This window comes from Agelaius tricolor, unplaced genomic scaffold (genome assembly GCF_023055355.1).
Source record: "Agelaius tricolor isolate 1412-34295 unplaced genomic scaffold, bAgeTri1.0.p SCAF_17, whole genome shotgun sequence".
Taxonomy (NCBI): Eukaryota; Metazoa; Chordata; class Aves; order Passeriformes; family Icteridae; genus Agelaius; species Agelaius tricolor.
In genome coordinates, this window is record NW_027269277.1 from 17726202 (window position 1) to 17750683 (window position 24482).

At 47.8% G+C, this 24482-nt stretch overlaps 1 protein-coding gene across 4 annotated transcripts in view; it reads left to right on the forward strand.

Annotated features, from left to right (window-relative positions):
- NEXMIF (neurite extension and migration factor) overlaps positions 1–22384 on the forward strand; it is a 171990-nt gene extending 149606 nt beyond the window's left edge. For all 4 annotated transcript variants that reach the window (XM_071442737.1, XM_071442738.1, XM_071442736.1 and 1 more), the window contains 2 exons: positions 13843–13967; positions 17611–22384. In XM_071442737.1, the coding sequence (XP_071298838.1) occupies positions 13892–13967; positions 17611–21905 (4371 nt within the window). In that variant the 5' untranslated portion in view covers positions 13843–13891 and the 3' untranslated portion in view covers positions 21906–22384. The remainder of the gene's footprint in view (positions 1–13842; positions 13968–17610) is intronic.
- Positions 22385–24482: the final 2098 nt, after the last annotated feature.

Below are 24482 nucleotides of genomic sequence, written 5' to 3' on the forward strand. Positions count from 1 at the left end.
TGGAGGCACAGACCCTCCTTGCAGGCTCTTAGGCCACAGAGGGTGCTCCCTAAGGCTCTGTTGGTTTAGAGCTGGGGCAAGGCAGAGCTGAGCAGGGTTTGAGGTCAGACAGAGGCACCCACATGCTCGGGGCAGAGCCTTTCCCCACAGGTCACAGAGCCCTGTCTCTCCCTGCCTCCACTAAAAGCATTTAGAGACAACTTGGTATAAGAGGAATTTTAAATCTTTTTTTGTGTCTGTCGATATTTCCTTGGAGAGATCCCTATTTTTCACCTGGATGAATGGCCTTTCCCAGGTGTGGTTGACACTCAGCATGTCAGAGATGCAGAGCTGCAGCAAGGTCTGTGTGTGCCAGCGTGAGTGGCTTTGGGAAGGCACCTGCAGCCTGGGAAAGGCCATGGCCACCAGAAAACCATTTACTTTTCTGGAAATACAGAAACCCTGAGTGTTGTTATCATTGAATTGATGCGAGCAGCCAGCTGGAATCTGGAATCAGCAGGGAAAAACTGGGGAGGCTGCAGCATTCCAGGCAGGCAGGATGATGGCTCCAGAGCAGGCAGCCTCAGCTCAGCATTCCCTGGCTGATCTCAGCTTTGTGTCTCAGCACTGATGTTATTTTAATACAGTCCCATGGCTGGAGTTGCTGTGATTAGCAGAGCAATTTGCAGCGCGTTCTTCAAAATTGCCAATCAGTTTGAGCCCAAAATAGATGGAAGCTGCTGCCCAAAAAAGCCCTGAGTGGTTTTGTGAAGTCTGAGCAGGATTTGAGGTGCCTCTGTGACGTGCAGGATCCCCAAGCTCCTGCCTTGCACCCCTTCTCCTTGCAGAGTGGAGAACCAGGCTGTGGAGGCTGAAAGGGAGGGAGGTGTTGTAGGGATTTTGGTAAATCCCTTGGAGGTGGCTGTGTCTCCTTGTGATGCCAAGGTCACACCCTTGCCACCTCCATTAATCCCAGCAGCAGGGCTGGATTTAGGAGGTTTAGAGGTGAGGTTTAGAAGAGGAGTGACTTTCTCCTCTTTTAGATGGTAACTGTGCACCCTGGTCATCCACTGGCAGTGACTTTGAGGGTGGAATTTGCTGGATTTTGGCCACCTCGGGCCAGCAGCAGTGGCAGCAGCTGCTGGAGCACCACAGGGTACAGATGGCACCACATCCATGGCACTCTTCCTCCCTGCTGGTGTCTCTGCTGCCAAGCCAGAGCCCGTGGGCTCCACTTCCCTTTGCATTTCCCCTCTCCCTGCTCTTTGCAGGGTGTGGGAGGAATGACAGCCAATGTTCTGGGAGGGGGATGGAGATGTTGGGGATGCTGGGGAGCTCTGGGTCCATCACATCCATCTTTCCCTTGGAAACTGAGCTGTGCTGCCCCTTGGGCAAACCCATAGCCAGGACCTACACAAGGGTGGTCACCCTTAAATCCTGGCAGGTGTTTGAGGGTCAGGGTGACACAGGTGGGTGACAGAGGGGACATGAGCAAAGCCCACCCAAGGGGAAACCTCAGGGTGCATCCTGTGTGCTATCTGGTCTTGGTTTTCCAGGGGAATTGGTACAAAACCAGGAATTCATCCTTCAGCTGGAATTTATTAATCTGTTTTCAGCTGGGTTTTGACTTTGTTGAGATCTTACTCTTTACAGCGGGAGGCTGAGAAGTATAGCCAGAAATAAGATGGGATTTAAAGTGATTTAAAATGTGTTTTCGCTTTGCTAAAGAGAAGTTAGGGTTTTTTTGTTTGGTTTGACTTTTTCTTAGCAGTTCCATCATTGCTCTCAATTTATCTGGGGTACTTTGGAAGTGACAGTGAAGTGTCCTTGAGAGGCTGGGAACACATTGCTGCTGACTCCTGAAAAAGTTTTTTAAAAGCCAGATTGTTTATTTTGAGGAAAAATGACAAAACCCTTATTTTGTGGAAAGCAAAGCCCTCAGCAGGGCTTGGCATGAGGAGGGGACAAAGAGAGGCCTGGAGCCTCCAGCCAAGCTGAAGTTTCCCTCCCTCACATCGTCCCTCGCCTCGTGAGCACAGATTGGAATACGAGTTTTTTATTTTTACTGAAGAATTGATTTCATGGCTGCCCTAAGTGAGCAGAGCTGTGATGCATTAACTGGTGTCAGGCAGGGGATGTTTACCTATTTATCTTGGCTGCAGCAGTGCCTGTAGTATTTTCTTCCTGTGTTCTCCAAGACTCATTAAATGTTACAAACACCAGCGAAGTCCTAATGAAACAATTGCATCCTCATGGCTTGATATGCAAAGTAACACCTCCAGCAAAGGCTGATAAATGCCTGTATTTATGATTTTTTCTTCCCACTACATTTACATGGAGGGGAAACATACTGACTTTCTCTGCTCTGGAGCCAGCTTGGGAGAACTGGGGGTGTTCACCTGGAGAAGGATCCAGGGAGAGCTCAGAGCCCTGCCAGGGCCTGAAGGGGCTCCAGGAGAGCTGCAGAGGGACTGGGGACAAGGATGGAGGGACAGGACCCAGGGAATGTGGGCAGGGATGGATGGGATATTGGGAATTGGGAATTGTTCCCTGGCAGGGTGGGCAGGCCCTGGCACAGGTGCCCAGAGCAGCTGGGGCTGCCCCTGGATCCCTGAAGTGTCCAAGGCCAGACTGGACACTGGGGCTGGGAGCAGCCTGGGATGGTGGAAGGTGTCCCTGCCATGGCAGGGGTGGAACAAGCTGATCTTTATGATCTTTTCCAACCCAACCCATGCCTTGATTTGTGCTCCCCTGTGCTGTGCCTGATGCTGCAGGTGGGATGTTGGGGCAGATCCCTGGCAGCCCCAGGTTGTGTTGTTGTTGGGGTCTCTCACTGCTCACAGTGACCCTGAGAATGTTCAAAGTCTCTTTTCCCAGCCTGGTGCTTGAAGAAGGAGTCAGGGCTCTTCATTTCTCAGTCTCAAGGTTGTTTATTGTATCTTATCTATAATAAATTTTCTCCTGCCCTGCTGAGGTCCACCCAGCAGGACAGTTCCAGGCACTCTGCCTGCCCCCAGGGCAGGGTTATGTCTTTATACTAAAAACTACCTGTACAATGTTTACAATTCCTTTCCAATACCTATCACCTATGTTAGACAGTGAGCTTCTACTCTAAACCAATCTGTGAGTGCCAGCATCACAGCAGAAGATGGAGGCCAAGAAGAAGAAGGAGAAAGGTTGGACACACCCTGTTCCCTCCATCTTGCCTCCTGAACCCCCATACCAGGAACCCCAAAATCTACTTTTCCACCCTGTGATAACTTCACTATTATTCTACCTAAACTGTTGTGGCTGGCTGATCTTCATCTAAGGTTGGTGATTTGCTCCACGGGTCATAATCAAACCCACAGGTGTTTTGGGCTCCGTGCCAGGGTCTCTGAGCCCCCTGGCAGGGCTCTTGGCCATCCTGGACAGCCAGAGGGATGTTCTGGGTTCCCATATTCTGTGTCCTCTCCCAGCTCAGGGCTTCATCCCTGTTGGCTTGGGCAGTGGGGCTGGGTTTGTGGCTCCCTGTGCCCTGTGAGGCCGTGCCAGGCTCCCCCAGAGCCGGCGCTCTGAACGCCGGGGGAGCCCCGGCCCGGCTGATTGGTGTGGCAGGGTTTGAATTCTGCACTGAATATGACTAATAATCCATGACCTGGCTGTGATTATAGATGAAAGAAAGCTGATGAAGAGACCCTGCAGTGGCACAGAAAGGAATTAGCCATTGTCTAAAGCCGGGGCAGTACCGGAGCATTTGGATTTCACATCTGAGATTCACGGGTGAATAATTCAGCACTTGAAAAAATGCTTCAGCCTCAGTGTGACATCTCCACATCTTCTTTCAGTGATATCCAAGACTTTAACTAAACATTGCTTCCCAGGGAGCTGGGGCAGCTGTCCAGATATTTTTCCTCTTAAATATCAGCATTCCAGATTGTTACCTGGATACAGATGGAGATTTGGGCTGAGATCTTAGGAGATGCAATCTCTCCTAATGTGGGATTTTCCCTTCAGAAATCGCCTCCGACCTTCGGCGGAACCCAAAACCTTCCCAAGTAAAATTGAGAGACGTGGCTTTAGATTTAATTGTTGTTTCCATCTAATTGTGGGATCAGCTAAGGCCTGTGGAGTGGGGATGAGGTTGGTTGGTGTGGGGAATTTGGAATAAATGAAACAGTTCTCAAAGGGAAAATGTTGGTGGATTTCTTACATGTGAATAGGAAAATGGAGGAAAAGTAGGTTGTGTATAAAACAGCCTTGGCAAATGGCTTGATGTTTTCTACAGAGGCCCTGTAACCCTCAAACTAAATCCAGTGCTATTAAATCTCTGCATTTGAGTGGAAAGGAAGAACCACCCAGGAATGGAAGTGTTAAAGTGTTCCCACAACCTCAGCTCCGCTTCCTCCAGCGTATACATTAGTATAAGTCTTTAAATAAATGATCACATATTATTCCTCAAATAATTCATCCATTTTCTGAATTATTAGCTAAAAATGGATGGTATCTTATAATTGTCATCAATTCCAACTCCTTATCGGGCCTAATAAGTTCTTTTCTCGGTGTGATAAGTGTTTTGATCATTTCCTTTTCCTACCTCCCCTGATTCCCTTTATAGTCAGAGGCATTCACTCCTTGGGATGCACATCACAGGATGAGACTGGGAAGCTGTTTTACCTGGAAAATCTGTGGTCCAGCTGTGTCAGCTGCAGGAAACTACTCAGGAAAATAAACCCAAGGCAGTAGGTGCTGCATGTTTCCCTAAGTGTGGCTCACTTTTAAGCTCACCTTGCCAGGCAGAGCCACTGCATTGAGGTGGTCTCAGGCAAAATGATGATGATGATGATGATGTATTTGAGAGTTGCTACCTGCTTGTGTAATTAAAGGTTTTAAAACCAAATGAGCAGAAATAACCCCAGCTTTGTGCTCTGTAGCTGAAAGCACAGGCATTCCTTTCCAAGCACAAGGAACATGCAGGAACTGCATGAAGCTGGAAGTTTTAAAAAGGAAATCGTATGGAAGGGCCCATCTGCTATCAGTGCAATCATTTATATGTACATAGAAAGGAAAAATCCTTATGAAACTTGGGAGTTGTTCAGGAATATTCAAAGGATCTGGCTAGAAACTTGGATATAATGTCTGAGGGGATTTTGTCTTCCACATCCCTGTGGAACATCACCCTTTTTTGGGGGATTTCTCACCGTTGCCTCTTTTCTGGCAATCTTTAGTTTCTTGAAGCTGATGGGCTGGGATGTAGCACAAGGCATGGCCCTGCTCATGGGAACAGGATGAGCTTTGAGTTCCCTTCCAGCCCAAACAATCCTGGGATTCCATGTCCCACAGTAAGGGCACAGCAGCTCCCTGAACCAGTTCTTTGGGTAAAACATGGGAGGAATGAGCCCTTCCTCCCTTGCTCCATCTTAATTCCTTCCTGTGCCTAAGCCAAGCACTCTGCTGTTTGGTTTCCTATCTGTGCTTTTATGAAAATTATGTGTACTTTAGAAATTAACACTTTTTATCTGGAGTCCACACTGGCTAATTGCTAATAAGAGACAAACGAGATTTGTTAAAATTTCACTTTCTCCTATAAAATTTCTAATTTGAAGATATTAGAAAAGAGAAATGTTTACCCCACTAGGGTTACTGCAAATATCCTGATGAGCTTTCACATCCTCCTCCGGCACCAGCCTAATTACCCTCCTTAGCCCAAACTTTAATATATTACAAATTCATACAGAAAAAAAATTTCCTCTTTTCCTCCTTCTTTTTTTAAACCTGGTGTTCTTTTTTTAACAGGGAAAATAAGAGAATATTTCTCATAGGGAAAGAGGCAATGGCAAAATTTAGGACTGAGACTTTTCTTCAGCATGTCCCTGTGAAATCCAACTCTTTGTGCTGTTTTGGCTCTATGCTAATCCCTATCTCTAAACAAAATTTTACACACCCTTCTTCAGCTGAGTTATTTCATAAAACCCAGTGTGTGAGGGACTCTGAAACATCCCCTTTCTTCATCAGCTTCTGTAATCTTAATGCACTTGACCTTGGCCTCTCCTGTTTCCTGATGAGGTTCACAGGAAGAGTTTGTTAAGCTTTTCAGACACTGCTTTGTCAATGGATCCATAAATACAGCAGCAGAAAGGGAATCTGGGTAATAAGTTCATTTAAAATTCATTTAAATGAAGCAACTCTGCTTCATTTAAATGAACTCAAGAAATCTCCATCCCAAACTATTCTTTATTGGTTTTTATTATTTTAGAGCAGAGTGATGCATAATTAGCTCTGGAGAGTCCTCGTGTTTTTGTGAGGTTAATACCCCACGATCCTGCTGAATTTTCAACCTTTGCAGATTTATGAGAGTTAGAGTTTTCAATCATTCCACTCTAATTTTCTCAGAAATCCAGGCCCTTAACATTTCTGATTTTATTTAACTTCATATGCAGAGATGGAATGAAAACGACATGTTTGGAATACAGTTGCTTTTAAGGAGGAAAGGCAAAAAGCAACATCATGGGCTGTCTTTGGGCATCTCTGCTACTTAAAGGGAGCTTTGAAAAAAGATGGAGAGAGGCTTTCCAGACAGGACAAAGAGAGATTAAACTGCCAGAGGGGAGATTTAGATTAGGAATGAAGAGGAAATTCTTTACTGTGAGGGTGCCCAGAGCAGCTGGGGCTGCCCCTGGATCCCTGGCAGTGCCCAAGGCCAGGCTGGACATTGGGGCTGGGAGCTCCTGGGACATTGGGAGGTGTCCCTGCCATGGCAGGGGGTGGAACGGGCCTTTTAAGGTCCTTTCCAGTCCAAACCATTCTGTGATTCTATTAATTAGAAATGTTTTTACTTCTGGCCATCACAGCTAAACCAAAGTTTGTGTTCTTACTCATTTTCAGGAGATGAAAATCTCCCCCTCACTTGCCAGTGCTTTTCAAAACTATGCAGCTGCTGACACTAATTATTGCTTCATTTCCTTCCACTTCTATAAAATATGAGAGGATGACCAAAAAAAACCCCAGCAACTCTTCTTAATCATCCTCCCTTGCTCTAGGCAGGAATTCTCTTTATGCTTCTTGTCCTCAGAATGGGGTGCACTCATTGAAACCCTCATGAGGTCCTCCTGGGCTCCTGCGTTTCCTCACCCTCATTATTCCCACAGAAATATTTATCCTGCCCCATGTGCCAATTCATCCCACATTTGGTAAAAAGGGATGTTTAATTCTTCCTCCCTTGAATCATCAAGGTTTCCTCAGGTTCTTGGTGACTCTGTGGGGATGTGGAGTGGAGCTGTGCTCATCTGGGGCCACAGCCTTTGTTTGTGGCCCTGGGCCATCCTTTTCCCTTCCATCTCCATCTCCTGTTCTCCATTTCCCCACGAGCTTCCCCTGCTCTCCAGTGATTCTCCCCTGACTCTTCCCTTTCTTGCTTTGCATTTTGGAGCTCTCCTCCCTGGGCTTTGGCAGCTCTGCCTTCCCTAACCCAGGACAGTATTATGCTGAAGCCCTCCACATTTCAGACGTTCCCTCATGCGTTTCAGCTCCTCCAGGATTTTAATTGCCACCTTTTTCCCTTTGTGATACACTGCTGCTCTTGATGGCTGAGAATACATTTGCAGAGAAAGCTCCTTTGGTATTTAACGTGTGCTTTGTCAGGAAGGCTGTAATTTTGTTCACTTCCTTCCTTTTGCCTTTAAGTTGTTTGTGACAGGTCTTGAAACACTCACACCTTATGTCCTCCCAGAGTAAGGTCAGAAACTGTCATTTATTTGAGAGCTGGCTTTAAATAGCCTGTTCTTAATATCATATCTGGGGGTCTGCTGGAGTTGGGGCTTGGGCTCTGCAGTAATTGTTGCATCTGCTTTCAGCTGAGGAAAAGTGGAGGCTTGCTATGAATATTAACAACTCATCCATCCTTTGCACCTTCTGGGAACACAACAGTTCTGAAATTGTTTCCTATTTTAATGGTTTTTGTGTTCTCCATCTTCTTTGCAACCTCCTTTTTCTTTAATCAACTTTATCCCCCCCCCCTCCAGATTTATTCCTAATTGGAGGCTTTTATCTGTATTTGTACCTGAACCTATTCTCAGCTAACACTGGCTCTGTCAGGCCTTACCTTCTTGTAGGGTTTTAGATGTCTCACTGCTGGGATTGACCCACAAAACCCTTCTTTGTTTCCTATTTCTCCTTCACTTGGGCTTTTCTCCTGTGTCCTCACCATCATTGATAGGAAAAGCCCGGGGAGCTGCTGGGAGATGCAATTTCCTTGTGAGATTTTTCTGGGAAAAGAGCTTTGAAAGCAGAACCCTCAAGTCCAACATCCCTTTGGTGGACTGGAGCAGCACTTGATGCTGGGCAGAGAGAGGGAGATGGTTCCACACTGTGCCTCTCCTTAGGAACTTCACCTTTCTGACCCTGCCAGATCTGGAAACCTCAGGTACTCTGCATTTTTTTTTTCCTTTTTTCAGCAAAAATCAGAGACCCTTGGCCTAGGTAGAAATGTAGATTCATGGAAACAGAGCTTTATTCAGAGAGGTGCTGTTAGCATTAAAATGCACCCTCGTTTGGTGGCAAGTGAAAATTTTGAGTACTTGTTATGGAATTATAGTGAAAAAACAAGGATCAAATGGCATAACTGGCATCCCCCAGTTATGGAATTATAGTGAAAAAACAAGGATCAGATGGCATCCCTGGAATAAAAAGGATCAGGGGATTTCAGGATCTGGTGGAAAACAGCATCCTTCAGGGCAGTGAAGCACCAGCCTTCCATTGCTGTGGCTTCTGCTGCTGCCTCACCACAATTTCTCCATGGGAACTTCTGGTCTGTGTCCTGCTGTGGGACTAAAGAGGAAAAAAAAAGGGGGGAAAGAACCCAAGAAAAAACCAACCAAGCAGAAACCCCTGGCTCTTGTGATGTCCTTGCTGCTGAGAGGAGCTGGGTGCTCAGGGATGGGGGGGACAGACAGACAGACAGACAGACAGGTGGCTCAGCGTTTTGGGGAGAGCCTGGGGTCTGTTCCCAGGCAGTTCCTGGCTCTGCTCTGAGCTTCTGCAGCAGCTGCTGAGGTCCTGCAGGGGCAGGAGACGTGGCTGGGAGGAGCAGGGTGTGCTCAGCATCCCCCATGCACAGGGAGAGCTGAATCCTCTCCTACTATTACTCCTCTGACTGTAAATATCTCAGAGACATTTACATGGTATTTCTTTTTAAGTATATAATGTTTTCATTCAAAAGTATCACAATTCTTAAAAGACCTGTCAGAGGCTCTGACATGTAATTAATTTCTCTAAAGCTCTTTTTTTGAAAGATACAACTGCATATATAGAACACCTGCACTTATTCACAATTCTGCAGGAAAAAAAGGTGCAGCTTCTTCTTCTTCTTTGCTTTCTTCCCCCACTTCTCCATAAAAAGATTCTCCTTCACTTTGGATACTCCCTCTCCATCTCCCTCATGAGCTACAACACTCAGGATGTGGAAGCTGTGTGTAAATAGGAGCTGGCACGTTGGGTTTTGTCTGGGTGTGAGTGGCTTTTTGTCTATTCAGCTTGAAGGGGAAACACTCTTGCAGCTTTAACTCCAGAGCAGCCACCACAGCTCAGGACCTTGTCCACCTCACAGAATTCCCAGTGTGCAGCTGAGCTTCCAGTCATGGGCTCATGGGCTGTTCCTTATTTTTTCCTGGTAGATTTATTTTCCTTCCTGTGCCTGGGCAGAGTTTTGAGCTCTGTGGTGTAATGGTGACACCCAGGAAATATGAATGAGGTGATGTTCAAGCAGCACTGGACAAATCCTTGTATTTATAGATGATATTGAGATGTAGATACATAGATTTAAGTGGCCAGGCACTGGATTCTGTGGCAATCATGACCAACTCATTTGTTTTATCCCCTCTAAGTGCATCCAGGGCATCCCTGTGACCATCCCTGGTTCTGCTGGGAAATGCCAAATCACTGCTGCTGCCCAAGGCAGAGTCTGCAGGGGCAGGAGCCCTCTCCAGCAGGTCCCTTGGCACAATTCCTCCTTGGGCTGGCACCTGGGCATCTGTGGAGCTGGAGAGGCTGAAGGGGATGTGACCCCATGGCACCTCTGGCAGAGAGCAGTGATGGGCCTGTGTGCTTTGTAAACGTCCACTCAGAAAAGCTGCAGCAGAAAATGGGCATTTCCTGGCTGACAAAGAAGCAAAGCAACTTGTTGCTCTCTTTGTAGAGGGCAGCCATTGAGCAGACACAATTTTTTGGTTGTTTAAAAGGATGGAATTTCCCCTTTTGTCTTTGTAAAATCAGTGTTAGCATGAACATGCTTAAATCCTAAAGTTTGGATGGGCTGAAGTGAGCAGCAGCTCCATCATTTATGTGACTGGAGGTGAGTGAGGGAATGGGTCCAGGATTTGTAGCTTTGCAATTTGGGTGTTTCCTTCTCTGTTCAAGGGTTCCTTCCAGCCCTGATCATTCTGGGATTCTGCAGTTCTGGGAATTTCTAGAACAGGAAATAATCTGGTTTTACTCCAAGGAACTGGAGAAGGGACATTCCACCAGGACCTTGCTCTGTGCTGGTGCAGCCTCAGCTGGGACAGCATTTTCCAGCCATGTTTGCCTCCACTCCAGCAGCACCAACACCCTTAACACCTCTTGAGTGTCTCAGGAGGTTTTTTAAAAGAGAACAAAAGCAAAATCTTTCGGGTTTCTTGGCCCCCTGGATGAAGGACCTGCTGGAAGGCAGCAGGAGGTTTGTGGCAGAGGCTCCATTGTGGTGCTGTCTGTGTGCACGTAGGCTGATCACTAACATGGTTTTGTATGGCCCTGTTAGCACCAGAAATAGGAAAATTGACAGGAATTGTGAGGAATGTGGCATTTCCTCAGCTGTGATGCTGAGGGTTTTTAGAGGCACTTGCAGACTTTCACCTGACCTGGGCAATAGGGCTGAAAGGGATTTCTCCAGGTCAATGAGCCCTGGGTGTTGCTGCCACAGCTCTGCACCCTGCCCTTCTGTCCATTAATTTGTCCATCTTGTGCTTAAAATGAGTTGGATTATTGTTCAGCTCCACTGCTTGCTTCCTGCTGCTCCTTCCCCTCCATCTCCTTGCTGGCCAATGACTCTGTGCTGCCAGCTGTGATCTTAGCAGCCCAATGCCCTGAAGTCCATGGTACAATCAGCAAAAATGCTTCTGAATTCTTCCCTGTGCCTGAGCATGCTGTGCCTGTCCTTGAAGCACAGGCAGCCCCTCTGTGCTCCTGCCCTCCTCCTCCAGAGGCTGCAGCTCATCTGACCCCACGTCCCTTCCACCCACCATCCTCTTCCTCCATCCACTCTGGCTCCAGTCAAGTTCACAAACTTGGAGCTGGTGCCTGAGTTTCTTCCTGCCAGCTCTCCATAATATCCTGACCCCAGCAGTGCCTCTCTTCAGTGCCTGCCACCATCTGAAATTTGTATTCTCTCCTTTTTGTACCTCAGTCTTGTGTTCTGTGCTCTCCTGCTACCCAGTGTATTCTCTGCCCTTATCCCCCAGACCTCTCCTGCTTTCGTTTTTCTTGCCTGGGACCAGCTGTTCTTCTCCTCTTTGTTATCCCCAGCCTTCTGTTCCTTCCTGCTCTGCATCACATCCAGCTCCTTTGTCAGCTTCTCTTTCCCAGTTGCTGCCGGTTCTCCCCGTCCCTTTTGGGGTCTCACACTGGTCCCAAAGGTCCCCTTGTTCAGCAGGTCTCAGCAAACTGGGGCTGTCTGTCCCATCTGTAGCTCACTCTGTCTGACCCTGTGGGCAGGTGGCCCACCTGGACCCTCCTCAGTTCTTCCCAGCTGCTTTTTCTGGAGCTCAGCTCTGCTCTCTGGGTCACTGCAGTTGAGGAAAAGGCTTCTCCCCAAGCACATCCCCTTTGTTGCTGCATTTCATTGTCCTCATTGTCTTCTCCAGCCTTTGGATCTCTTCCACCAGGAACATCCCTGGTGTGTTCCCTCCCCCTTGTGCACACACATCCCCAGAAATCATAAACTATGATATTAAGGGTCTGTGAACTCTCCCTTGGTGCCTGGGTGCTCATTGCTCTCCCCCATCTGTTCCTGCTCTCTCCATGAGGGCTGGCCCTTGAGTATCCATCAGAATCAAGGAAAGAGGGACTCCTCCCTCATGGACAGGGCTTGGAGCAGCCTGGGGCAGTGGCAGGTGTCCCTGCCATGGCAGGGGGTGGCACTGGATGGGCTTTAATGTCCCTTCCCACCCAAACCACTCTGTGACACCTCAGCCCCCTCCCCAGCAGCCAGTGGTGGTTCTATGGTCCCCTGAGACCCCTCTGGTTCTCCCGAGGCTGACAATATTTTATTAATATTTTCATTAATAGATATTCTAAAAAACTTAATTTATTAATACTTCTCCTAATTAAGGCACATTTAACAGGCAGGAGATATTATCAAGGAGACACGAAGCTGCAGCCTGTCAGTGGCAGATGCAGAGCACCTTCCACACTCAGACATTAATCCCCTTCATGGAAAAATAACTCTGATCTCTGGCCTGGCTTTTGGAGCCTCTCCTGCTGCAGCATGTCAGCAATGAGAGGGCACAGAGGGAGCTCAGGCTGTGGGGAGGGTGCTGGCAGCACAGGGGTCTCACCCCAGCAAACAGGCTGGTGCTGGAGAGCTCTGAGATGGGGATTTGCATCAAAGGAAAACTCTCGGGGTTAGTTAAATATTCCTCTAAATATGCAAAGGAATGGAGTTACTGATGCTTGTTATTCTTATCTTCCTCTCGGTGTCACAACATCTTGAAGTTGGGTGAAGGTTTCACTTACTAAGGCGGTTGTAAAGATTTCACGTTAATTAAGAGGACTCCACTGCAAATCTGAATATGAATGAAGTTTGGCTGCTGAACCCCAGGGCAATGAGTGCTGTGGGAACGGCAGACACTGACAAATGTTGATGTGAAAAGTAAAAAGCCAAACAAAAAAAAAAACCCAAACCCAGAAAAACACCTAAACCAATGCTGCAATCTAGTACCTGCTCTGTGAGAGAGAAAAAATTGAGTTTGAGTCGCCAGAAGAGCATAAAATAGATTTTGATTTGGATTTGCAGTCAAAGAGGTGAAATTCTGTCAGTCAGCATCCCTGATGAGGGTTCTCCAGTGCCAGCCCTGCCCAGGTTCCAGCCACATCACTCCATAGGCAGGTGGTGGCTTTGAAGGGTGGGGGGCCCTCGGAGGGGGAATGGGGAGATCTGGGCTGGATCCTCACCTCAGGCTCCTTGCTCTGCTGAAGCCCCACCAAGCCTGGAGTGCTCAGCACTCCCTGGAGCTGGAGCTGCTCCCACTGGGGGCAGCCATGGGGGTCTGGGCTTCCAGGGATGGAGCTCCCGTGGTGAACTGTGGCACTGGAGGTTCTGTTCCACCACAAAATGCTTTTTGGGGAAGTTTCCCATGCCTGCCAGTGCTTGGAAGGGCTGACAGTGAGGGTGAGCAGCTGTCACTCCACATCTGTGGTTTTTGCAGCTCCATCATAGAGTTGCTGTTGAACTGGGGTGAGTCCTCTCCTTCATCTCTGCACTGATCCTTCTGGAGATGGATGACCTTTCCTGGCTGGACATGACTAATGTGCCTTTGCACAGCAATTTTGGGTGATGTGGAGGGTCCTGCAGAGGTGCTGAGCACCTCTCCCCCTCCCAGAGCAGGACCTGGGGGAAGGAAATGCTGATAACACAACATTTTCACCTTGCTGAAAATACATGGGACTTGGCTTTTGGAGTGGAAAAGTGACAAGCTGAGAGCCTAAATAAATTGGATTTGTCCTCTTAAGGAGGCTGCAGGCAGCGTGTGAGGCTGTGTGGGGGTGTTTTATTGTTGTTATTTTTTATTCACGGTTCCTTGAGCTGATCCTGGGGATTGCACTGACTGTGCTTGTGTTTCTGGAAATGTGCAGGTTGGCCAGATGCACTGGGGCATGGAGTGAACAGAAAGAGGTTAAATTGATGGATGACCAACAAGAGCAGGATTGTGCCTCAGAAGACCAAGAAACTATCCTGATTAATGGGGTGAAAGAAAATGGTAAGGAACTTAATTATGGTACATGAGGGAGCAGCGACAACTTGGAAGCCAACTTATTTTCCTAATTCCTTTTGTGCATTTAATATCAGCAGTTTGTGGGTATCTCTGCAATGTGGAGCAGGGGAGTAAATGGGTGTTTTCTGCCCAGGAATCATTCCAGCCATAAATCTACACCTTTTTAGGCCTTAACAAGAACTGCTCTTACCTGTGCATGGCTGGAAATGTTTATGTGCACATGCAGTTTGAATTAGAGTTTTTAATTTGGTTTCTTGGAGGAAAAAGTCATCCAGGACTTTGTAGCCCCTCTATCTGTTGGGAATTTTCCCCTCTCTTGGCATTACAATCCCATTAGCCAATATTTGTAAGATTTAGCTGAAGGATACTTAGTACCTACAAACTGGGGAGAAATTAGAGATTGGGTGGGAGAAAGGAACTGGAATGAGTGGGAAGGGAAGGTTGGATTTGTGAGCTCGTTCCTGCCTGTGTCCCATCACCCAGCACATGGGATTCCCTGTCCTGTTGTCCCTTTTCTGCACAGTGTTCCTGGGAGCCAGCAGCCAGGTGGGGAGGGATCAGCCCCTTGCAGCAGCCTCCCAGAATGCCCAACTTTGTATCTATTTCATTGATTCTATATTTGCTCTCAGAATAACTAATTAGGAGTAACAGTGCTCAGCTGTCTGAAACCCTGATTGAAATAAATAAGCTTCCAAGCATTTTCTGAGGTCATTTGGACTGTAATCTCTGGCCACAGTAAATGCAGAGGGGAAGCAGAGCCTGATGCTTTCATTCTTCAATGTATTTTATGTTTAATTTCATGGCTTTTTACATTTTGTATTGGCCCATAAATCTTGAGATAGAGAGATAGATATATTTTATTTATATATAAATTTGATCCTGTTAGATGTCAAGGACTTGGTCCTCTGACATATGTTCAGATCTTTCTGTCAGCTCTGTACAAGTTGGTAGAGACAAATGTTCTTTGCCAAAACCTTGGAGCAGCTCCAGCCACGTGGGTGCCCATGAGGAGCCCACAGCTGGTGCTGGTGGCAGGTGATGCACATGCTCACCCTTGTTTGCCCCTGGGATGTAATTTGGGAGGTTCTGTCCCTGTCAGCCCATCCCCTTCCTGGCTACCCAGGGGGAAGCTGCAGCTGCTGGAGCTGCAAAGGGATTTTATAGCCACGGTCCCTTTGTCTGAGCCAGGGGACAACAAAGTCAGTGCTGCCCTGGTCAGCAAGGAGGGGATTTTTAGATTCTCACACCAATTCCATGGAATTCAATTAAACAGGGCTTTAAAAGTGCTTTAATTAGACATAACACTGCTTTAGGTTAGAAGAGACTTTAAAGCCCATCCAGTGCCACCCCCTGCCATGGGCAGGGACACTTTCCACTCTTCCAGGTTGCTCCAAGCTCCATCCAACCTTGGACACTTGCAGGGATCTCTGGGCACCCTGTGCCAGGGCCTCCCCACCTTCAGAGCTCAGAACTCCTTCCCCACATCCCATCCCAGCCTCCCCTCTGTCAGTTTAAACTTTCAGTTTGAACACTGCTGTGTGGGAGTTGCTGCTGAATCCAAGGCCAGGAGCCAGCACAAACTCTGGAGCTGCCACCTCCCCTTGCCCATGTGCTGTGGGGTGGATGCTGAGGGAAACTGGGAAAAGTTTTGGTTTTGCATTTTCTGTGTGAACTGTATTCCCTTGGAGCATCACTTGAACACAGGCCTGATTTTAGGCTGATAGGGAGCCCCAGAAAATCAGGGTTTGGCATTTGTATTTTCCAAGAGTTAGGTTCACTCACACAAGTATAAACCTAAAGAAACACCCAGAGAGGGTTTATTTTATATAATAGCAGCTTTGCCTATTGAACACAGCTTTTGAGATTGAATTTCAGCTTTCTGCCTCCCCCTTCTTTGAGTCTTACAGCATTCACAGACATTCTTCTTTTATCCTCAAATTTTCCATGCTTCCTGTCAGCTCCAAGCTGATTTTTATTTTATTTTACTTCTGAAGTGGAACTGCACTGGTTAATTTGTTTTGGTGCTTAAGGAAAAAGATACCACCTCTGCATTTTTGATCTGAAGACTGGTGGGAGGGACTCAAAAATCAGCTTTTTTATTTATTTCCTTTTTTTAACCATTTTCAAGCAAGCCAGTCTGGCCTTTCCCAAGTCATATGTGTTGAAGATGATGACAAGCATTGCACTGCACTTCTGGCTGGAGTTAGGGAGGCTTTGGGAAAAGGTTTAAAGTCCTGGGAGCGCTGTGAGGCTCCAGCTGCAGTTTGTGCTTTGTTCAGGCTTCACTGATGGCTCCATCCCTAAGGCCCCTGTAGCACAAAACTTACTGGAGTGAAATGAGGGGGGTTTTGATCTCCTCCTGCAAGGAGTGGGGCAGGCACCCCCCTCCTTCCATGGCATCCTGTTCCCTTCCATCCTCCCCACCTGGGGGTTTTCCTTTGTGCTGGTGGTACCTGTGCCAGCACCAACCTCCCCTCCCCAGGCTGCCAAGGATGCAGGAGATTCACTTTCCTCTCAGTTTGGAATAAGAGCACTAGTGGAAGGTCGCAGCAGCCAAATAAATCCCTTTGCATGCTCCATTTAATGCCAAGTCCTGGTGCTCCAGTTGTGTTTTAAAGCACTTGTCCCTCCTTGGAAAGCTTTGGCTCTCACCCCTCTGCCTTCAGCAGAGCCACCAAAAAGGAGAGACCTGAGCCATGACAAAAGCAGCGGGCTCAGAGTCGGCAGAGCTCTCTGGCTGAGATGAATGCACTCATTGGAATATATTTTTTTTTTAATACAGAGATATCAGAGCGTGTTCATGGATGAAAAGACATCGTATTTAAATTTCAAGGGTCATACTGTCCGTTGAGCCAAGAGTCAGATAAAAGTACATTCATAACTTTATTCTGCCATAAAAGAAGCGCAACGAGGTAAAACTAAAAAAATCCTTAGGTTAAAAAAATCCTTACATGACTAAAAAGGCATTTTTAGCGATTAGGGAAGAATGGCAAACCCCACAATAATTCTAACAATAATTGCTTTAAACCCTGTGTTATCTTCTGCCTTCCCTTGGCGTGGACAGTGACAAAAAGACCGCTGGGTTTTTTAAATCAGCCATCACTCCCTGACTCCGGAGCAGTAAAGCAGCTCAGGTGTGTGCAAGCTCAGACCCCGCAGGGGGGGTGCATTGTTTCTTTAAGAATCTCACTTTCCTGTTAATTTTTTCAATGTTAATGAGAACATTTTTATTAGGCTTGTTTTGTTTTTTTAATAACATTGTGAGGTTTGAGAGGCAGTTTCCAGGTAACCGTATGGATATGAGGGGGGGAAGAGCGGATGCGTCGCGTGTTTTAAATGTACTCTTGTACCTCTTCCAGCTGGCTGCAGGGAGCAGCCTGTTTACCTCTGCCTTCCACACACACCACCACGTTCACTGGATCCAGGATTGCTGGGAAGGGCTTCCCAAAGGAGCACTTGGGAAAAGTCACTGGGAGAAGGGGAGCGGGGTGGCGAGCCTGAAACCTTTAAGGGTGGTAACCTTTGTAACCCTCTCTCCTTTTCTACCTCCAAGGGCAGTTTGGTTGTGGCTGAATAGGGGATAGTTGGTAACCCCTGTGTGTTTCTCTCCCTCTGCTCCATCCCGCAGAGTCGCACGCCCTGGACGCCGATGAGAGGCCCTGCAGCGCGGCCGAGGCAGTGGCGCCGTTCCCGGCGCTGAGCGCGGCTCCCAGGGAGGGCCCCGCGTGCCACCGCGTCCCCACGGCCAAGAAGCCGTGCCTGCTGAGCCCCCCGTCACCCCTGCGCCTCACCGATGTCCCCGAGCACGCCTCGGACGACTCCTCGGCCCACGCCATCTCCCTGACGTCCTGCGTGACCAAGGGCATGAGCTCGTGGTCGCTGCCGGGCGACTGCGAGAAGGCTCCTTTCAGCATGATGGAGCCCGGGGGGATGTCGGCGCTGACGGGAGACTGCCTGATGCAGCCGAGCCGGACCTGCCTGGGCTGCTTCATTGAATCCAAGGACGGCATCGATGCGGAGCCGGGAATAAGCTTGAAAGTGGGGGATATAAATAGGGATTATGACACCTGTTCGGTCTCTGATATAGGGATTCACTGCATGAGCACAGGAGAAACCATGAGATATGGGGATCAACTGCTTTCAGACCAGCTTTTAAGCTTCCCTATGCATAAATCGAGGGCAGCGGACAAAAGAGATGCAGAGAAATCTGACAGTGATTCAGAGGACCCCACTCAGAAAAATTATTACGAGGGATTACTATTAGACAAATGCAATGGTGAGGAACCTTTACTAACAAATCCCAACCAGGAATGGGGCTATTTTGAATCTTTCATTAGTGAAAGTAAAATTGAGCTGCTTGACCTCTGCTCCAAAAATGAGCTTTCTGTAAATCTGTTTTCTGAGGAAGACGTGGACAATTACATGTTCGATGATGACGATTCCACCTTGGGAAGTGATGTCTGCTCCCTAAAGATTAGATACGAATCTTTCCAGGACAATGTGCGGGAGAAGACCACCACGCTACAAGAGGACGCCCAGTTCAACTTCTTCCCCAGCGTGTTCAGCAACTGCACCAAAAGGGACAGCAGGAGCACCCTGAAAAGGGGGCCCAGCGGTGCCACCGACCCTTCTCAATTCAAATCCGAGGAAGGCATCATCTGGGGGGAGGAGGAGGAGGACGGTGAGGAAGAGGACGGCGAGGAGGAGGAGAAAGCTGCCTTAAATAAATCTTGCAACAGCACAGAGATGGTGCAGTACGTGGGCTCCAAGAGGAGCCACTTCTTGGACTCGGTGAATTCCACAGAGGACTCTGGGGAGTTCAGCGACGACAGCACCTGCACGGAGTCCTCCTACGACGTGCTGCGGGACATCAAGGACTGCAGCCGGTACCTGGCCCGGGACCACTCCGGCTCCTTCATCCAGCAGAACTACGGGCTGCGGGCCAAGAGGAAAGTGCGATACAGCGACGACTACCTGTACGATGTGGACTCCATCGAGAACGAGAAGATCCTGGACAAGAAGGAGTGGCTCCCGGACGGGCCCAAGGAGGAGGACGACGACGAGTGGTGCCCCAAGAAACGGCGAAAAGTCTCTCGCAAGGAGCCCCCCGTGATCATCAAGTACATCATCATTAACAGGTTTAAAGGGGAGAAGCATATGCTGGTGAAGCTCAGCAAAGTGGATGCCAACGAGACAACTGTTACTCTGAACGAGGAGCTGCTCAGCAAATACAAGAAGCTGGCCCCACTGAAGGGCTTCTGGCAGGAGAGGCAGCAGAGCCGGCTGGATTTGCTCAGATCGTCTCTCTACCACAAGCAGAATTTCTATCTTAACGGCTCAGATGCTTCGTTCCTCCCTCACCCACGGAAGCGAAAATGCAAGCTAGCAAACAGGCACCGGATTCAAAGAATTAAAGCCATCGAGCAATCAGTGAACAAGCTGGGCTCTTGCTCCTCTGATCACAAGCAGCCTTGCAGCAGTAAGGAGGATGTGGGCCTGAAAGGGCTGCCGGCATTAGCCATTGCCACCCCCAGCTGTGCCAACGGATTGCACGTCCACGACATCGCGGGCATCGCCGTGAAATGCAAACCGCAGGAGCGGGAGCACAAGGGGACGGAGCGGAAAGTGCTCCGCAGAATCAAATTCAAAAGTGAGGCCAGGTTGAAGTGCAAGAAGATTAAAGCTGCCACCAGTACGGCAGAGGACTCCCCAGCACTGGAAAACCAGGACTCCGCAGCGCGTCTGAAGGACGAAAACAGTCCCTGTGCTTCAGACAACTCCCATCTCCCAGAGTGCCACGAGGATAAGGTTGCTAAAAATTCTCCTTTCCTACCATCCACCTCCTCTTCAGACAAGCCTCTGCCATCTGCTAATATCACCACCAATGTACCCCTGATCCCCGGAGGGTATCTGCAGACGTTGTTAGATGCTTCGGATCTGTCGAGCAACACGGGTATCCCGTACTTCGCCCAGCACCCCTCCGAGCAGCAGCAGCAGCAGCAGCAGCAGCAGCAGCACCCGCTCCCCAGCATCGTCCCGCCGGAAAAGCCCTTCCCGTCCCTGCAGCCGGCGCAGAGCTGCGTGCTCTCCCCGCCCTCCGAGTCGGAGCTGCAGCAGTCGCCCGGCCACTTGGAGATGGAGCAGGGCGGCTTCGGCAGCATGTGGCCGGCCAGCAAGGGCAGCGAGCGCCAGGACTTCCCCGGGGACGTGCCGGAGGCGGCCGGAATGCCGAGCGAGTTCGCGCCGGGCACGGACGGCCTCCCCGCCTCTGGATACACTCAAGTCAATCTGAATAGCGGCAAATTGCTATACCAAAAAAATTACATGCCGGATAGCCAACAAGTGCAGTCTGATGATTCTTATCAGTCATGTCATTTCAATAATGGAGAGGGGCGCTTTCATTTCCAACGAGGTACACTCAGTACGGATGATGGCAGGCTCATTAGTTTTGATTCAGTGGGTTCATTGTCAGTTAGTTCTAGCAATTACAGTTCTTTAAGTTTAAAGTCTTGTGAAAAGGACGGCGAGGATGATATTAATGATGATTTCTTGGCCCACTGCAGTCCCAAGCTAGTGATCCAGCAGAGCATAGATGAAATCACCCCTTTGAAGGAGTCCACGGACCTTTTAGACATTTCCAACTTCACGCCTGATAGGTTCCGCCAGTCGTCGCTTTCGGAGATGTCCCCTCCAGACACTCCCAACCTGTCCCCACAGATAGCTGGCTCTGATGCCAAGCCTCTGGGCACCCTGAAGGGCTTTCAGGAGAGCCCCCAGGCCTCCCTCAACAGTTCCGAGAAGGTCAAGTGGAACTGTGGGGTCCTGCAGACCGAGGATCAGGCAGATAATGGGTTTGCTTTAAATAATCACCAGTTCCAGTTCCATATGTTCAACGATGAAGATTCTGTCAGCCTTCTCGAAAAGAGTCCATGCTTGTCAACATTTAATGAGCCATCTGGTCAAATTAGCACCAATAGCAAAGTGTCAAAATCGAAGAGGAAAAGTTCATCCAGCAAGAATGTGGGTACAAACCAAAGCTCTTCCCAGAAAGCCACCCGGAAAAAATCACCCAAAACCAACAAAGGAACCGATAAGCCGCAAGGGAAAAACTCCAGGCAGGCACCCAAATCCACTAGGAAAGGGAAAAATGCAGCAGGAGTCAATGGTGAGAAGGCTCCAGCTGTTGGTGGCAGGGTGGTCACTCAGCTGGGCACCGTGGCCACGGCCACCAAGGGCGTGGCCGAGGGCACTCAGCACTGCGGCCCGGCAGGGGTGAAGCTGGGCAAGCACAACGGGCTCTCTGGAGAGTGGGCACTGGGAAAAGAGGGGGGCACGGGCTGGTCAGAAGCCAGCCTGGGCAATGCCACCAGCCTCCTGGACGACGACCAGAGGGAGTTTGAGGAACCCTCCAACATCCTGTCCAACATCGCGTCGGGAATGGCCGATGTGCAGAGGTTTATGATGGCCTCCATTGAGCCCTTGTGGGGGCCCGTCGGCCACAACAGCGTTCCAGACATATTCCGGTCACCGGAGTCCAACAGCCTGAAACTGAAAACTCTTAAAATTTTGGCAGGGACATCCCAAGAGTCGAAGAAGAAGGCGAACGGTGGCTCGCCGGGGGCGGCGAAGAACCACAAGTCGAACAACAAGGGCTCAAGCAAAAACAGCAAAGCTGTGACCTGCGACCCCGGTCGCCCCAACTGCTCCACCGGGTTCACCACAGACATTCACGCTCCCTTTTTTGATAAAAACTATAGTAACCTGAGCACTTTAGGCAATAATGGACCTACCCATAAAAAACTCTACCGTCATAAATCCAGTTCGAAATCACTGAGGGATGAGAACTGTAAAATCAAGCGGACGGACCGCGAACAGCCCCACAAGGACCCACCCGTGACAGCTGCTTTTGAGAAACTGAGGTAATGCTGCACCAAACTGGCTGGAATGCCCCTAACCTCCCTCCCACCTGCTAGGCCTGCTGTTCCTCAGTTTTTCCTTCCTGAAAGCAAAAGTTTGCATGAGAAAAAAAAAAAAAAAAAAAGACATTCCCCTTTTACAGTTTTGGTTGGTTTTGGTTTTGGGGTTGGTTTCTTTTTTTGTTTGTTTGGTTTTTTTAATTATTATTTTTAAATGCATGAAAATACTTATGACTTGCAAGCTACCTAAAAGAATGACCAATTTTCTGGCTTGGCTGGGGTTAAAAAAACTAACAAGGCTACTCTTTTCTGCTGTTTGGCTTCTTCAGTTTTTAATTACTTATTTATTGGGGGAAAAACAAAAACAAAAACTAAAAAAAAAAAAAAAGATTACACGCTCTTTTTAATGATTTTGACAAGGAAAGACTTTTTTTTTTTTTTGGAACATTTTGTAAAAAATAAACCACAAAAAAAAAAAAAAGAGGTTCTGCATCCAAAAGCCAAGATCTCAAAACCTAAAGGCTCTTTACTTTGCAAATGAGAACTCGTTCCTAATTGAGCTTCACGTGTGGCAATTTTTGAGTGCTTTCTGGCCCCCTCTGCTGTTGTGTCTCCTAACCTGCATCATCTAAAGCTGCATCTTCTCTACCCGCCCGCCTTTAGCGCGTTCGCTCCGTCGTGGTGACTCCGGACGAGCTAACTAAGATGGCATCAAATGTTTGATTTTTTCCTGCAGGGAATCAGACTCCATTCTTCTTAAAGCAGAAACAGCATTTTTGGGTTTTCCTGTATTTGAAGAAGAGACTCCCTTTTCTAGAAAGACGGTTGATGTTTGGTTCTTTTCTTACCATTTTTTTTTTTCCCGGTTGTTTTTTCTTTTTTTTCCCCCATCGGTTCCTTTTCGAAATCTGCCTTGTGGTCTGTTGAAATGTAAGTGCTGAAATGAAGAGTTTGAAATTGTGGGAATTTTATTATTTGAAAGCAAACCTAATCTGGTATTCTCTGTGAAAGACTGTTTTAAAAGTCATACTGTTGTACAGTAGTTTATGCACTATTACCCACAACAACAAAAAATTGTGCCAAACTATGAACAAGTGACTGTATTGTATATATTTTTACTTCTCTATCAACATTGGGTTGTGAGTGTTTTCTGCAGCTATGCCTTTTGGTTTTACTAGAAACATTCCAGTTGTTAAGTACTAACCACCCCCCTTTGAAAGCACCTGTAACTCACGATGACAAACGATATTGTTCACTGATACAACTTACCAAAAGTTTTATGGACATGACTAGAAGTGTGCCAAATTTACTTACCTCATTTCATGGATTCACCCTGTGGTTTAAAGCTCATAAAGGGAAGAAAAAAAAAAAAAAAGGAAACAAAAAGGGGGGAAAAAAAAAAGAAAAAAAGGAACTTTGAAACCGATGCTGGGAAATGGTAACGTCCTCTCTTTGAAACCACGAGCAGAAAAACTTAATAGTGAAATGTTGAGTTTCATTATAGGAGAGAGTTGCAATGGTGGAGGAGTTCAGAAAACCACTGACGGTAAGTTTGCCAGGAACTCAAGTGTCTGCATCTAGAGACTACAGAACAGCTGCTTTTCAAGTGTCTGTTTTCTTAAAGCAAAACCTGTAGCTGAAGATCATTTGAAATGCAAAGTTACATTGCTAATTCTTTGTATCTCAGTTTTATATATTTTATAAGAACCTGGGATAAATTCTGGAATAGGTATAAAAACAGAACTAATACATTTCATACATTGAGTGCTATTCACTTTTCCTTTGAATAGTTTCTTAAGCATTTTCGATGCAGAGCCTGTCAGAAGCGCTCTCCCATCATGGCTTTGGTGTTTCCTCCATGTCTAACCTTGCGATGCCAATATAGTTTGAACTTTCAAAAGCAGAGTCATTCATTTAAAATACAACTCTGAACCTTTTCTTTGATTCAGTTCATGAAACAAATACAACCAATGGAGCTATTTGTGATCTCACCAATCAGGGCCGGATCATGACTGGACTTTATTAAGACAGCGTTAAGTACTGAATGCTAAATGTATCCTCAAAAGGCCTTATTTGTAACCCTCCTCACCACACCCTCGCCCTCCACGAGAATAAGGAACCCAACAAAGATCTGTTTTCCTTGTGCAACTGAGAGCCTGTGCTTTTTGCTGCTGATTTCTCATGAAAAGCCTTGATATGCAAGAGCCCTGGGAGCGATTGGGAGCAGAGGGATGTGAGGCTTGGACACCTTATGCAGTAGCAGGCGGTGAGGAAGAGGAGCCTTTCTAGCAGTGGACAGATCACGTTGCTGATACGGCCACAGGCGTAGATGTGGTGTCACACAGAGAGCAGGACTGGGCTCAGGTTTCCTCCCAAGTCAGTTTTTTTCCACCCATGCACCAGGCAAAGCAGCAGAATTGGTTTAAGTTAATTTAGCAGAAAAGCAGAGTGATCACTTAAAATCAAAGTGGAAATGCAGAGTGTTAGTTTAGAATCATGTTTTCAGCTCTTACAGATCATGGGGTGCAGCTCAGCTCAGCTCTGCGATCCCAGAGAGAACAGCTTGGTAGTTCCATTGTGTTTT